Here is a 14,535-nt window from a genome sequence, read left to right on the forward strand (position 1 = left end):
GTAAGTGTCTCCCCCGGCCCCGCTGCATCCCTTCGGGCAGGGATGGGGGCTAAAACCTTGGGGGGGGGGGGGAGCGAATAGAGTGGGTCACAAAGAAATTAGAGGTGGAATTTGCTGACACGGCACCAGCCCAATCTGCTTCTCACGTTGGTCTACCAAACGTTCAGAGCCACTCGGCTGCCAGCGGCAGCCCTGCGGGAAAAGGAAAGGGTTTCGGAGCACGTGGAAAAACGTGCCAGGGTAAACGCAAATCCCCGTTAGCAGCTCGGGAGGCGTGCAGGGGTGTCCCGGGGGCACGGGGATTGCAAAGGGACCTGCTCTTAATCCCTCCCTTGGAGAAATCCTGACGCCCAAGAGGGAGAAGCATCCTCACCGTGCCACGTCGGTGCTTAAAAACCCTCCCCCGCTTTGTGCTCTCTGTTCTGCTTCTGGTTTAATTCCATTTTTCTCGATATAAAATACGTATTTCCTAGTGGGAAATTACAGCCAGCGGAGGGGCGTTACACGGGACATGTGGGTTTTGAAGCCTGGCTGCGGTGGGAATCCAAGTTAAAGCGACGTTAGAGACGCAGGTAGAGGAGAAGGAGGGGTAAACAGCGTGGCATCGTGTTGCCTCATTAAAAAGACACCAGGAAATTAAAGGAGGATTGTTGGCTAAATGAAAAGGCATCAAACCAGGAGGGAGAAGAGCGTGATTGTCTGGAGCATCTCAGGCCCCGGGGGAGAAGAGGAGATACTCGACGGTGCTGCTGGCTCGGGAGACGCCTGGTATGGATGCCGGGATGCCAAGCTCTGTGTGCGTGGATGCCAGAAAACCCAGTTGTTTTTCTTGTCTTTTTATTTTTTCCCCCTCTTGATCATTTGCAAAGCAATCAAAGACACCAGGCTCCTCTTGGATTTGGATATGAACGCACGGCCTGCCGCACCAGCAATGTGTTTAATTTTAAGAGCGATAATGATGCCTCTCCCGGTTTTATCTCCTGGTTTTTTGAACTCCGTTAGCAAGTATTAACAAACGAAACGGGGGGCAGTCATTAATCTTGCTTTTCGGGGGAGGATTGCTGACGGACAGGACCCAAGACCCAGCCAATTCAATGTTGTGGAGATCGTTCAGCAAGGATGGGCGATTGCGGCGCCTGAAGAAAGCCGGGGCCAAGCCGTGTTACGGTGTCAATGGTTGGATGTCATCGGCCGCGCTTTCCCCGCGCCGCATCATTCGGATGCGGATCGGAACCGCCATGCGGTTCGTTATCTTCCTCTTATTTGATGTAACCGGATGGCGCGGGGTTCTTTACTGGACACAGGATTTAACGCTAATGCCGTGACGACAACTCAAAGACGTGGCGCAAGCGCCAGGTTTGAGAGGCCCTCACAAGCTGGAAGCGTGCAGAGGATGGGCAGGTCTTTGGGGGAAAAGCAGGGCTTGTCCTTCCAGGAGGGGACAACCCCATCCCACCCAAATGCCTTGTGTGATTCATCCCTTGGATTCCCAGCAGTAAATCGGGAAGAAAAGGCATTTTCCTCAGCGGGACTGGGAGGATAGGTATTGGGAAGAGGACGTGGTGGCATGGCAGTGTTTGAAGTCCCTTTCCTCCGTTGTGTTTCCAGCGCTGTCCCACTTAGAAAGGACTTTTTTGTCTCCTGCTGGGTCTGGGCATCTTCCCGGCGTGCTCGCTGCACCGCTGCCGTTCTCCAGCTCCTCCTGCAGTGTAAGCCCCCGGTTGCTAAGCCCTGGCGAGAGGTTACGGCATCCCCGGACCAGCGCACGGGTCCCTGCGCTTCCCACGAGGCTTCTTTGCTTTGGGATCAGTGCAAGCCAGCAGAAAGAGGTCATCCAGGAGATCAGCAAAGATCCCTGCCCTGATCTCCCTTCCCTCCCCAAAGCGAAATAGGAGGAGGAACAGCTCAACCTTTTCCGGAGAGCTGGAACCCAAACCAGCTCGGTAGCAGACGCTTTGCCGGGTGGCCGCTCGAGAGGAGCGGGATGGCGCGACGCTAACGAAGCAAATCCTGGGTGCAGGTAGGGTTGCCCAGCCTGAGATTCATGCAGGGAGCTGGGGGTACTGGTGGCAATGGGGCTGCTTGGTCGCCCATCATGTGGTTCCAAAACAGGGTCCCTCCTCGGTTTTTGGGGGAGCTGGGAGCAGCAGCAGCTAAACCAGCCCCCGAGTGACACTCGTGGTGCAAAACCCTGCAGGGGAGGACTTGGTTGTCCCAGGGCGAAGGGCTTTCATCCCAGTTTTGCAGGTGCTAATGCAAACTGGATGCTGTGGCCGCTATTTCCAGCAGCAGGTGAACGTTAGGAAGGTAGAAACATCAGGCTGAGAAGGTGAGGAAAGGACTTTCACCGCGGTGAGCGGGGTGAAATCAGCAGAGATCAGCTCTGGAGTGATGGGACCAGCAGAGCTCTTTGCTATCAGGAGAGAGTCTCCTTTCCTACCAGGATGACTGCAGATTCCTCTCCCAGGACAAATACCGGAGCGTCGTTGCATCATTTAAAACAACAACCTGCAAACAACACCCATCGGCAGGCTGCGGGGACGGCTCCGCACGGCTCCCGGCGGAGGGGACAAGGTGACCCAGCAGTAACTTTGGAGAAGGCATCTCCTGATGGCCGCAACCGGCCGCCGACCGCAGCTAAAGGCACCGGGGGAGGCAATTCTTGGCCTTGCAAAAAAATGCCCCGGGTGCAGACACACGGAGCCTGGAGGCTCTGGAAAAGAAAAAAAAAAAAAAGACTTTGCTGCACATCTGTTGTTGTATCTTCGGTGACTTAATGGCCCAGAGTTATTTAAGGGGGAACACTCCTGGGAGAGGATGTGCAAGACAGTAATTAGCTTCTCTTTGTGATTAAAGACGGAGGCTCCGGCACCAGGAACGTGGTCCCAGCAAGAAAAAAAAAAAAAAAAAACGAAAAAGCAGGAGGAACTTCCCAGCGAAACCCTTTGCCTTGCACCCTGAGACTCGGAGCCGTCTGTGGGTGACAGCAGGGCTGCGGATATCGAGGGCAGGGGATGCTGAGCTGGATTCATTCAAGGCTGGGAGCTTCAAGCCGCTCTCGGTTGCGCGATTCAGTTTGGTTTACAAATAAAATCAGCTTCTCCTCCTGCGTGGTCCGGCTTTTGCTGGACTGGGTCGGTGCGGTCCTGGCTCGGCAGGGCACTGCCGGTTCCTCCGGCTGGAGGTAGATCTGACGAACCCAGCGGTTCAAGGCGGTTTTGGGTCCGGGAGGGTTGGCACAGCCATCCTCGGAGGTGGGAGCCAGACCGTAGGCTGAAGCCCGGCTTCAAAGCTGGGAGCTGTTTAGATCTCGCTGTTCGGATTTGCATCCATCTCTGCTTTTCATCTCGGATTCGCCTGGCCGTTTCTGCTCCTGCTGTCTTTGGTTTAATTTTGCTCGAATGACTTCTTCAAAGCACGCCTGACACCTTCAGGGAAGGCAGAAATGTTTCTCTCTGCCCTGCATGAAAACAGGCTGCTCGGAGCAGCAGCAGCAGCAGCAGCCAGGGATGATTTTGTCGTTCCCAAAGCTACATCTTTGTTCGTCGCTTGGGCTTTTCCATAGGCGGCTGCACCCCAAACCTAGGGAAAGCTTTTCTCAGGGGCTTCCCAGCACCGGGGAAGAGCTGGTACGTCCCTCAGGAGCGGTATTTCGTCTAGCTCGGCAGCCTGGACAAACAGCCCACCAGCTCTTTGAGCAGCCCGGCCCCTCTTAACAGCAGCGTGGGTACGGCAGAGACTCACCAAGCTCCCAAAGGAATTAAAAGAGAAACCTGAGCTCCCCGGAGGTGAAGGTTCCGCGTGCCCACGCCTTACGGCAACGCAAACGTTGCTCCCCCGATTCTCAGATGCGGTTGCTGAGCCCGGGGGTGGTTTGCCCCTGTGCTGCTGGACGTCCTCGGCAATCCGTCGGGTCCCTGAGGATGCTCCGCGATTGCCTTCCATTAACCCCCTTCTCCGTCTCGCTCTTTGCCCAGATCTCAAAGGCGTGGTTTCTGCCAAGAACGATATCCGCGTGGAGATCGTACACAAGGAGCCGGCCTCCGGCAGGGAGACGGAGGAGCACCCAACCATCAAGCAGCTGATGGTAAGGATTTACTTCTTCTCCCCGTAAGCAATTACTCCGGGTAAGTGTTTGATGGTAATGAGCCCAGGCACATGTAGTTCAAGCGCTGTAATCCCCACTCAAGGCAAAGATGCTCTTCCAAAAATCTTGCTCTTGAGATACACATTCTCCTGCCATAAAAGCTCCTCGAGTGAAACTTTGCTAATGAGGAGGGAGAGCTGGGAGAGGTTTATTGCAGTAGCCCAGCTGCCCGCCGGGCTAATTGCGAAGCGAATTTGCCACCTCGCGTGGGGAAAGAGCTGCAAACTGCAAGTAGGCACGCAATAGGTGAGCGCAATATAATCACGAGCTAATTAGCCAGTGAGGACTGCGCTCTCCTGGACGCGCTTTAGAGAGTTATACGGGCAAAATGAACGTACGTGCACACCGTTGGCTGCAGATGGCTAACGCCCGGGGGTGTGGGGCCAGCCTGGACCTGGGTCTGCAGTAACCTGGGAGCTGTCACCTTCCTTTGCCCGCGGGGACAGGGGGAGGGCAAGATGCTGACGATTGAGATCCCAGGAAATTCAGCTTCGGCCCGTGGCCCCGTGCATCCCGGCAGCTCCTCTCGCTGGCGTCGCCGCCGTTCGCCGCGTCTCAGCCCCAGTTTGCTTTGGTTTTGCTCGCTGCTGTCGTGTCGGAGGTGACAAACACAAGCCGAACAAACGGCAAGGAAAGGGGAGCCGCAGAAAGCCGCGCGGCCGTAAAAGGTGAGAGAAGAGAGCAGATAGGAAAGGGAAAAGGGATTGAGGAGGCTGGAGGCTGCTTTCTAGGCTGCTGGGTGGGTTTTTCCTGCTCTACCCCTCCCTTTTTTGGGCAGCACTTGTAAGCATCGGTATGGCCTGCCTGCAAAAGCTGTTCGATGAATTACCGGTGGAAAGGCAAGGCTGAGCATCGTAAGGTGGGCAGAATCGATGCCTGCCGGTGCACACAGGCAGCCTCGAAAGGAGAAGGCAGGAGGAGATGGAGATCTGGCGTGTTATCCCAGCACCGCTGAGGTTTCTGTGCGAGTCCCGTCATTCCCAGTAGGGCTTTGCCCCGAGGAGTCTGCAGATCCACGGTGGGATTTGCAAGGCTTCGCTCGGTGGAAGGACGGAGAAGGCTGGGACTCGGGTTTGGAGCAATCTGCTGAGATGAAGGGGAACGAGGAGTCCCTTCTCCATAGGACCCTGTCCCACCACCTCTATAGACAGTGGTCAACAGCACCAGATCAGCCCAAAATGCTGCCCAAGACCTTAACCACCAAACTGGAAGGCACGCACGAAGCCTCAGCAGAGGAAACATCCAAGGAAGGTTTACCACCGACGAGTAAATGAGGAAGAGGATGGTCATGGGAGGCCAGGCACAGGATCTTGCAAGACATCGGAGGGGCTTGCCTAGATTATTTGCCAGAGCCAGAAGGTGATTCCACATCAACCTGTGCCCTTGATGAGCCTGGTACCGGAGCCGCGCAGAGCTGTGCTGTGCCCATTTCAATAAAGATGCTGGCAGGATGGAAACGGTGCAGAAAAAAATGACAACATTTATTTGATAGCCGGGAAAAAAATGCCTTACGGGGAGAGGTTTACAGAGCTCATGTGTTTTAGCTTATCAGCAAGGCTTCTGAGAGGTGGTTTGGTTACAGCACGGTGTAAAGGGGCTCTTTAAGTGCAAACAGGGTAGGCAAAATCGAGCACTTTTGGATACAACACGACAGAGCCTAACAGCCTGGCTGCTGGACGGGGAGATGATTCTCCCCCTCTCCTGGCCAAATCCAGGCGCCTTTCTTGAAGATACCTCAGTTGGAAATAACATCGTTGGATCAACGCTGCTCAAGAGGTCGGAGGAGATGGTCCATAGTCTCTGACCCTGATGTTGGGTGGCTGGGACCTCCTTCCTGGCAGGGAGAAGACATCAAAGCCCCCTCCCCTGCCTGGACCGGAGCCTCCCCATCCTCACCTGCCCTTGGCAAGAGCATTCCCAGCAAATACTTCCCAATTTCTTCTCTCCTCGGAGTCCCCGGGGACCCCCGCTCTCCCTCATCCCCCTCCTCGCTGTTTCCAACAGCCGGTGTGAGCATCCTCCGGCCGTTGGAGACCCAGGATGCTGAACAGCTTCCGAACAAGAGGCTCCGAGTTTGTCAATGAAATGATGCCTCAAGTTAAAATCATTCATCCCTGCTGATAAGCGGTGATGAGACCTCTCCAGCAGGAGCAGGGGGGCAATGCACAGCACCCCTTCCTCGCCCCCCCACCCTCACCCCAAGGCTTTCCTGCTCTCCCTCCTCCCCGTACCAGCGTTATTTCCCCCGCTGCTTCTTCGTTTGCCTTCCCTCAGCTTCTCGTGATATTTCCAGCCTCGACGGCGTCCTTTGAAATGATCTCCTCGCCCTCAACAATGTTCATAACACCTTGCAGCTTAATATCAACTGCGAATTTCATTAACATGCTGGGCGCTCCGCGCGGAGCGATCATTAATGCAGATGTTAACGAAAAGCAGACCACGCTCGCGAACGCCTTCCGCTCCGCTCAACACCTCGCTGCTTCGCATCAGCTTTTTTCCCTTCCCCGTTCCCCGACCCTTGGCCAAGCGCCTGAGGTCCAGTAGGGTCCGATCTGCTCCTGCCAAGCTTCGGGAGCGGAGATCCACCCCCCGCACCACGGCCGGTGCCTTTGCTCCTCGGGTTCCCGTGGTGTCTCTGCCTTGCCGGAGCATTTCTGGCTGCAGAACGCTGGCGTGACTCTTCTTCCCCCTCCCTAAATTCTATTGCATTTGTTATTCTCCAGCCATCTGTGACCTCCGCAGCTCGCCGTGCTTTTCACAAATAATTATTCATGCGTCTATAAATTCATTAACACCTTAGGATACACGTCATGCTGTCTGATTTGCATATGTTCGCGTTGTCTCAGCGCCGTCTCTCCCCCCCCCGCCTCCGTTCGCTGTTCTACGGGCAGAGGAAAGGCTGCCAGCCCGCAGGGGCCAGAAAGCAAACAGCAGCCAGGGGCTGGAGGCAAAAGAGCCCGTTAAAGGGTCTGATCCTGGCAAAAATAAATTTCATCAGCAGCTTCCTCTCTCCTGCCAGGCTGCGGCGCGTCGGCACGCCGATTCGGCTGAGCCTGGCCTGTTGAAGAGCATCGCCAGCTCCGACGTGGCGGAACCTCCTCTGTTATCGTGGCTGGGTGACTGGGTTTTGTTCCTGGCTGATTGGATTCCGTGCCTCAGTTTCCTCATCTGTGAAATGGGGCTGAGGATCCTAAAGGAGTCGTCCCCCCCCGCCAGGGGATATCGTGATAGAGACGATCCCAAAGTGAGCGGCAGGCAAGAGCAGCCCAAGTCAGAGGGGGTCCAGTGCGGCCGGGTAGACCCAGGCATCACCTTTGGTTCGTATTTGGGGTGGAACACTCAAAATAACCCATCCAGTAGCCAGGTTGATGATCTTTTCCTTGCTCACCTTTCTTTCCTGTCCCCATCTTGAAACCCATCTCCGAGGGATGTTCCCAGTTTGTTCGCAGCCCGCAGATCGACACCGGACACATTTTCCACTCAGGAGCTCAGCTCAGATCCCCACGGAAGAGCAAAAAAAATCAAAAAAGCAGAGGTGAAATTCAGGGCGAGGCTCTTTCCTACCTGCAGCCCAGCTGCCACGGCATCTTTTTCTCTGCCTTTCTCCCCGAGAAATGCTCCAAGTGCCCAGCGGCCGATGCCACTGCAGCCCTGGGGGGCACCAGCACCCCCCGAGCTGGCAGACACAGGCTTAGCTCCACTTACCCCCAGGGAGCAAGGTCTGGATCAGAGCTGGGTTGCACCTCCGCGACATCCGACCTGGCCGGGGAGCCTCGGGACACGTCCCCCCCCACGCAGCCGACCCCTTCCAGCAGCACCAGCATCCGCGGCGGATGCTGCCGGCAGGGTACCAGCCTGGGCGCAGCACCAAGCCAGCTTCCTCCAGCCAGGGAGAAGAAGACCCACCAAAAAAAAAAAAAAAAATCACCATTAAAGCGTTGGTGACCTTTGGGCCACCACGAGGTGTGGACATCTACCTCGGGCATCGCCCAGGAGCGAGTTACCTCGGGGCAGGTAACGCCTTCAGGGGTGCTGGGTGCTGGTGTGCATCAAGCCAGGCGCTCTGCGAGCACGGAGAAGCTGACGTCTGCCGCCAGCAAGCTCCCGGGAAAGGAAGAAGGATGCGAGGAGGACGGCAGGACGTAGACCGCCACGTTTTGGGGAGAGGGGGGGGACGAGGTGACGCAGCCTTTTGGTTTTTAATTTGTGTGCTTGTTTCCTCCCCGCTGGGAGCAGAAGAAGCCGCCCTCTCGGGAATCTATTAAACAACCCGGTAGGGTTTGACCCACACGAGTTTCTAAGTGCGGCTGAGTGGCAGGCAATTACCCGACAAGGTATAATTAACCACGGTGCGAGGGAGCGGGGGCGGGGGAGGCACCTCGCCCCCTCGAGCCTGCCGGGTCTGGATGGATGCTCGGGGACCCGGCCGGGGGACTCCGGTGGGAGCAGCGTTTTAAAAAAAACCATATTGTCTCCGCTAATGAAAGCGAAGAATTTAATATCCGGTCTGGCCGGGTGCGACGTCCCAGCTGAAAGCGGCTTCATTCGGCGGCGTTAAACGAGGGAGCGCGCCAGCGGGCGGGGGATGAGGAGGCACGGCGCTGGGGCTGGCCGCTCTTTTCTTGATTTAAAAGCACCTTGAGACGTCACTTTGCGTCGCAGGGATGCGCTCCCCGGACATTGGTAGGAGCCAAGCTGATGTGATGCTTCGTAACGGGGCGGGGGGGTCACTCTTTTGCAGCAGGGGAAACTGAGGCAAGAAGCGGTGGCCGTTACGGATGCAGTTGGTCGCATCCCTTAGCCGCGGCGGTCCGGGAGGGAGCGGTGAGGTTTGGGCATGGGAAATGGGGACGCTTGTATTTACCCAGCGACGGCAAAGAGGGGAAGGCAAGCTAACGAGCGTCCCGCCGCCTGCTAATTAACGGCGCGAGATGGCATCGGGGCTAAGCCGCCGCGCAAACTTTAATAAAGGTCGCGTTAACGAGCGGCTGTAAGGCGGGGATTGGAAATTAAGCGATGCGACGGCGCTTTAGGGACCGCGCTCTTCGCTTGCGCGGGGGCTCGCTGCCCTCTGACGGCACCTGGGCTCACTGCAAGCCCCGGCGGGGGGGTGCGGGGACCGCGGTCACAGCCCCCAAATCCACGGGGTGCAGCCGAACCCGCAGCATCCTGCCAGCCCCGGGGAAAGGCAGGGTGCCCACGGGGCTCGAGGAGCACCCCGGCGCCTGGACCGCTCCAATCACCATTGCATAAATGCACCATAAAATGGCTTAAAATACCCCGTCAAACCCAACTTCTTAATTCTAAGGAGGTTTTGCCACTGTCAGGACCGGCCCCTCTCCATCTCCGGATCCGGGCGCTGACCGCCTGGGTCACCCACGCCGAAAATCAACCAAAAGTCCAAGGAGGAGAAGTGGTTTCTCCTTTTCTTTCTGAGCCAGGACCTGGGAAACCCTTGCGGTGGGTTTAATACGGCCGCGTGCATCCCCATCGCGCGCCTTCGCAGGGATGCTTTGGGGGATTTAGGGTGTCGCTGGGGCAGAGCAAAAGAAAAAAACAACCCCTCCGCGTCCCGTTTGAGCTGCGCTGAATTTAATCCTCGGTGACATTTGTATTTACCCTGCTAAATCAATGGCTGTTACAGGCTTTTTTTTTTTTTTTTCTTCCCTAGGAAAACTCAGGTACTTTAATTTATTGCGTTTAATAGCCGTATCAAAGGCTTTCAGGAGATGAACAGAAAGTGCCGCAGGGTGCATTTCCACAACCACTTACCATTTTAAAAAAGGAGAAGAGAAGTTGGGCAAGAAAAGGGGATTTTTCGGGTTGATTTGGGGCTCAGGGTGACTGCGATCCCGGCACCGGGGCAGAGAAACCGGGTTGGAGACGTGCGATCGATACGGGAGAAGATAAAAAAAAAAAGCAGCCGAGAAATTGGTCGGTAATTATTCCGCTTCTGCACAACCCCTACCTTGCTGAAGGAAGAGTAATTAAAGCCGCCGTATAATTAATGTGTACCTTGCCCCCCCTCCCCGATCGCGGTCGGTCTTCAAAGGAAAACTAATGAGAGAGATGGGTGAAGACGGGGCGGCAGCACCCATCTCCGGGGGGGTCTGCGAAGGAGCAGCGGGAGGAAAAAAATTGACTCAAAAATTAACCCAAAAGGAGCTTTTCCAGCCCGTCCAGTCCCTCCCGACCCACTGGGCCAGTGCGAGTCCCAGCCCCGCTGGCAGGGCCGGGGTGGGCAAAGCCTCCGGGACTCAAATCTTTTGAGAAGAGCCAGCGTTGAGGATGGGGGGGGGGGGGATAAAATTAAGGCTTTGCCGTTAATGACAGCATCGTGGCAATGCCAGAGTTTGAGATGTTGGTGGCCGAGTTCAGCTTACGAGGAAAGGATGAAAAGAAAGAAGGGGGAAAAAAAACCAAAAGAAAAAAAGGAGATTTTGGGGGGGGGGTTTTTTGGGCAGCCCCGACGCTCGCCGCAGGAGATTTAAATAATTCCCTTCCCACATCAGCCCGGCCTTTTTAATCCTAAACGGGGGGGGGGGGGAACCCCAACTTGTAACCCAGGGAATCGCGTGGCTTTTGGGCAGGCGCCCGGCTCCGCTGCCCTCCGACACTGCCTTGCTGGAGCGTCCCTGGGCAAGTCCCTTCATCTGGTTCGTGGCTGAGGACTTCTCTGCCATGGGCTCACCCCCCCCCCGCCCCCGCCACGGCGTGGGGCCATGCAGCCTCGGGGTGGGGGGACAGCGGGTGCTCGGGGACGCTGACACCCGCCCGCATCCTTTCCTAGATGGACCGGGGGGAGTTTCAGCAGGATTCGGTGCTGAAGCAGCTCGAGGTGCTCAAGGAGGAGGAGAAGGAGTTTCAAAACCTGAAGGTGAGCCAGACCCTGGGGACGTGGCCCCCCCTGTGTCCCCAGCCCCACGAAGAGATGTGCCTCAAAGTACCCCCCCCCAGGTCACTCCTGCAAGAGGGGCTGCGGCACATGGCCAAGGCGGTTGCACCCTGGGGTGCTGGGCACCCATCCCCGTCCCCCCAGGACCGGCTTGTCCTTTGCCCCGCGTGGCTTCTTCCAGGCTTTCTGTCCTGGTGCCACGTCCCCTGGTGTCACCAGAGGGCTGTCCCTGCGCAGGGGGGGATGCTCTGGTACCCCCAGTGCTGTTTTCTGGTCCCAGCACCCTCAGGGGGAGAAGAAAAAAAAAAAAAAAAAAAGGTGCGTGCCGGGAGAGTGGGGTGCAAGGGGCACCCGCACCTCCCTCTGCCCCGATTCGGAGGGGGCTGAGCCGGGCGGGGTGCGCTGGTGGCACGAGAGGAGGCTCGGACGCCGCGGGAGGGAGCGGTGGTTGCGGGCGTCCTTTTGCACATCACGGGGTGGATGAGCCGGGTGGGTACCCCGAATGCACACGGGGATGGGTGGGCACCACCCACCTACCCCTTTTCCCCGCTCCGCAGGACCCCACCAACGGCTACTACAGCGTGAACACCTTCAAAGAGCACCACTCCACCCCCACCATCTCCCTGTCGGGTTGCCCGGCGGACCTGCGCCCCTCCAACAAACAACGGGTGCCCACCGGCATGTCCTTCACCAACATCTACAGCACCTTGAGCGGGCAGAGCCGCCTCTACGACTACAGCCAACGCTTCGTCCTGGGGATGGGCAGCAGCTCCATCGAGCTCTGCGAGCGCGAATTCCAGCGCGGCTCCATGAGCGACAGCAGCTCCTTCCTCGACACCCAGTGCGACAGCAGCATCAGCAGCAGCGGCAAGCAGGACGGCTACGTGCAGTTCGACAAGGCCAGCAAAGCCTCCGCCTCCTCCTCCCATCATTCCCAGTCTTCTTCCCAAAACTCGGACCCCAGCCGGCCCCTGCAGAGGCGGATGCAGACGCACGTTTGAGCCTTTACGGGGATGCTCGGGACCTTTCGCCCGGGCGCCGTGGACGGTCGCGCTCGCCGGGAGCGGAGGCGGGAAGAGGCTGGATCCAGCCCCCCGTCCCCGTGGGGCTGTGGGGTGGGGGGGACCGGCCGATCATCCCCCCCCCCCCCCCCCCCGGTACATGCTAAGCACAACCCCGCCGAGGACGCGCCGAGCCCCGGGGAGCCGTCCCCTCCGTGGGGCTGGGGATGCCCCCGGCCCAACCACGCACTCCCCGCGCCTCCCCAGCCGCTCGCCGCCGCTTCCCGCTGCCCTCTCCCACCCGGCTCCTTCCCTTCCTTCTTGGTGTTCGGTGTCCATACTTATAGAGTCCGTTTCGGGGGGGGGTGGGGGAGGAGGAGGGGGGGGTTGGGGAGGGTCCTGCCATGTGGGACGAGGTTGGGGGGGGACAGCGGTGGGACGGGGACCCCCCCAGGAAGGGCCTCTCCGCGCTGTATCGCAGCGCCGCGGTCAATACAAGAGGTGTTTCTCATGGCACGCCTGGGCTGATGGCCGCCCCGCGGGGACGCCGGCTCTTTTGGCGACGCTTTGCCCCAACGTGGACCTGGCTTGGAGTTTCAGGGGGGTGCCGTGGCCTCGCGGTGGGGTCCCAAGGGTGGGGAGGCTGTGAGGGGAAGGGTCCCCACCTTGGGGACGTGGGCGCCGTGGCAGAGGGAAACTGAGGCACAGGGCAGCCGGGGCCCCGCAACCCCCGCCGCGGGACAGAGCAGGTAAGGGCCATCTGCGGGGACACGGGGACACACTTGGGGGGGGGGAGCATCGTGCACAAGCGGGGTGGCCCCTCTCCCACCCCCTCTCTCTGCTCCAGACTCAGCCCACACTCACCCTCCCCCCCCAGCCCCACGAGCACCCAACCCAGCCCAGCCTCACCAGGACCTTTATTGGGTGCCCCCGCCACCCCCATCCACGGGGCTCAGGGCCCCCCCGCACCCCCGGGGAGAGAGGGGACCCTGCGCCAGGGCAGGGAAGGCACCCCCAAACCCCCATCCCCCCCCCCCGGAGCCGAGCACCCTGCCGGCCCCCCCCACCCGAGGCCACCCGTCACCAACACTTAGTGGCACGCTCGTCCCGGGGGAGGCTTCACGATAAATAAGCTTTTAAATTAATTAAATTAAACCGCCCTCCCCCCCCTGCAAAGGGCCCCGGCGGACCCCGAGGCCAGGCACCCCGGGGTGCCCCCGCCCGGGGGGTGGGGGGGGCTGCGGGGAGGGGCCCCCGCGCCAGCGCTAAGGCACGGGACAGGGCCACCGAGTAAAAAGAAAAATTTAAAAAAAAAAAACAAAAAAAATGGGGTGGGAATTAAATATTTGGGGGGGACCAGGGCAGGAAGGAGGCAATGTGGGCCCCCGAAGGCTCCTGCTCCCGGGGGGGGGTCCCGGGACCCCCAAGATCGGCCCCTCGGTGGGACCTTCGTCCGGATACGAGGGAATTAAGGGAAAGAGAAAGCCCAGGGCGAGGGGCTCCCGCGCCCCCTCGCCCCCCCAGGCCCGCTGGGAGGGAGGACCCCCCTCCACCCCAAAAATCCCCTCCAGGTCCTCGGTAGCTTCAGTGCGTCGGTAGGAAAAGGCGCCGGCCGCGATGCCGGGGGGCTCCCTGCACCCCCCGAGAGCCGCTTCCCCCCCCCCCCCCCCCAAATCCCCGGGGACCCGCGGTCCAGCGCGGCCCCGTCCCTGCTCACTCCGAGAGTCCCAGGGCGAGGTGGCGGCGGTGACGAGGATGCTTCGCCCTCGCCCGGCTCCGGCCCCGCCGGGGCGATGTCCCCCCCCCTCCACGGCGGGGGGGAGGCTGTCCCTGCGCAGCCCCGGTGCCTTCAGAAGTAGGTGAGGTTCTTGACGAGCCCCAACTCCAGCATCCGCTTGATGGCCACCGCCTCGTGCGAGACGTTGTGCTCCGACGCCTGCGGGACGGGGAGGAGGGGGTGACACCAGAGCCTGGGCAGGGGGGTGCCACGCGTTTGCCTTCTGCCCACCTCCCAGACCTCCACCTTGTCCACCCCATGGGCGTTGGGTGGACCCTCCACCTGACGTGAGGGACAGGACCCTGCCCGAACCCCCCCTGGCCGGGAGCCCTTCTGCTCACATGTAAACCAGATCCAACTCCCCCACCATGACTACAAAGACAGGGAGAAGTTGGACCTTGACCACCCGAAGGTGGACCTCAGCACCCATCGTGGAAGGGGAGCCTCCACCCTGACGTGAGGGACAGGACCCTGCCCGAACCCCCCCTGGCCGGGAGCCCTTCTGCTCACACGTAAACCAGATCCAACTCCCCCACCATGACTACAAAGACAGGGAGAAGTTAGACCTTGACCACCCGAAGGTGGACCTCAGCACCCATCGTGGAAGGGGAGCGAGGGGTGCCATGGGGAAAGCCTTCCGCACCGCCGAACGGGGCAGGGCGCTGCTCTCCTGGGCTGCCATCCCCCATCCCAGGGGAAAAATTGGGGGTGACAC

The 14,535-nt window shown here is 59.2% G+C and overlaps 2 protein-coding genes across 3 annotated transcripts in view; one reads left to right on the plus strand and one right to left on the minus strand.

Annotated features, from left to right (window-relative positions):
* Positions 1-12,555, plus strand: part of KIRREL3 (kirre like nephrin family adhesion molecule 3) — a 338,789-nt gene extending 326,234 nt beyond the window's left edge. For both annotated transcript variants that reach the window (XM_075173085.1, XM_075173086.1), the window contains 3 exons: positions 3,978-4,087; positions 10,938-11,024; positions 11,600-12,555. In XM_075173085.1, coding sequence (XP_075029186.1) covers positions 3,978-4,087; positions 10,938-11,024; positions 11,600-12,043 — 641 coding nt within the window. In that variant the 3' untranslated portion in view covers positions 12,044-12,555. The remainder of the gene's footprint in view (positions 1-3,977; positions 4,088-10,937; positions 11,025-11,599) is intronic.
* Positions 12,556-12,650: 95 nt separating this feature from the next.
* Positions 12,651-14,535, minus strand: part of ST3GAL4 (ST3 beta-galactoside alpha-2,3-sialyltransferase 4) — a 20,281-nt gene continuing 18,396 nt past the window's right edge. The window contains exon 12 of the mRNA XM_075173087.1: positions 12,651-13,979. Within this exon, the coding sequence (XP_075029188.1) occupies positions 13,893-13,979 (87 nt within the window). The 3' untranslated portion in view covers positions 12,651-13,892. The remainder of the gene's footprint in view (positions 13,980-14,535) is intronic.

This window comes from Calonectris borealis, chromosome 24, assembly GCF_964195595.1.
Source record: "Calonectris borealis chromosome 24, bCalBor7.hap1.2, whole genome shotgun sequence".
NCBI lineage: Eukaryota > Metazoa > Chordata > Aves > Procellariiformes > Procellariidae > Calonectris > Calonectris borealis.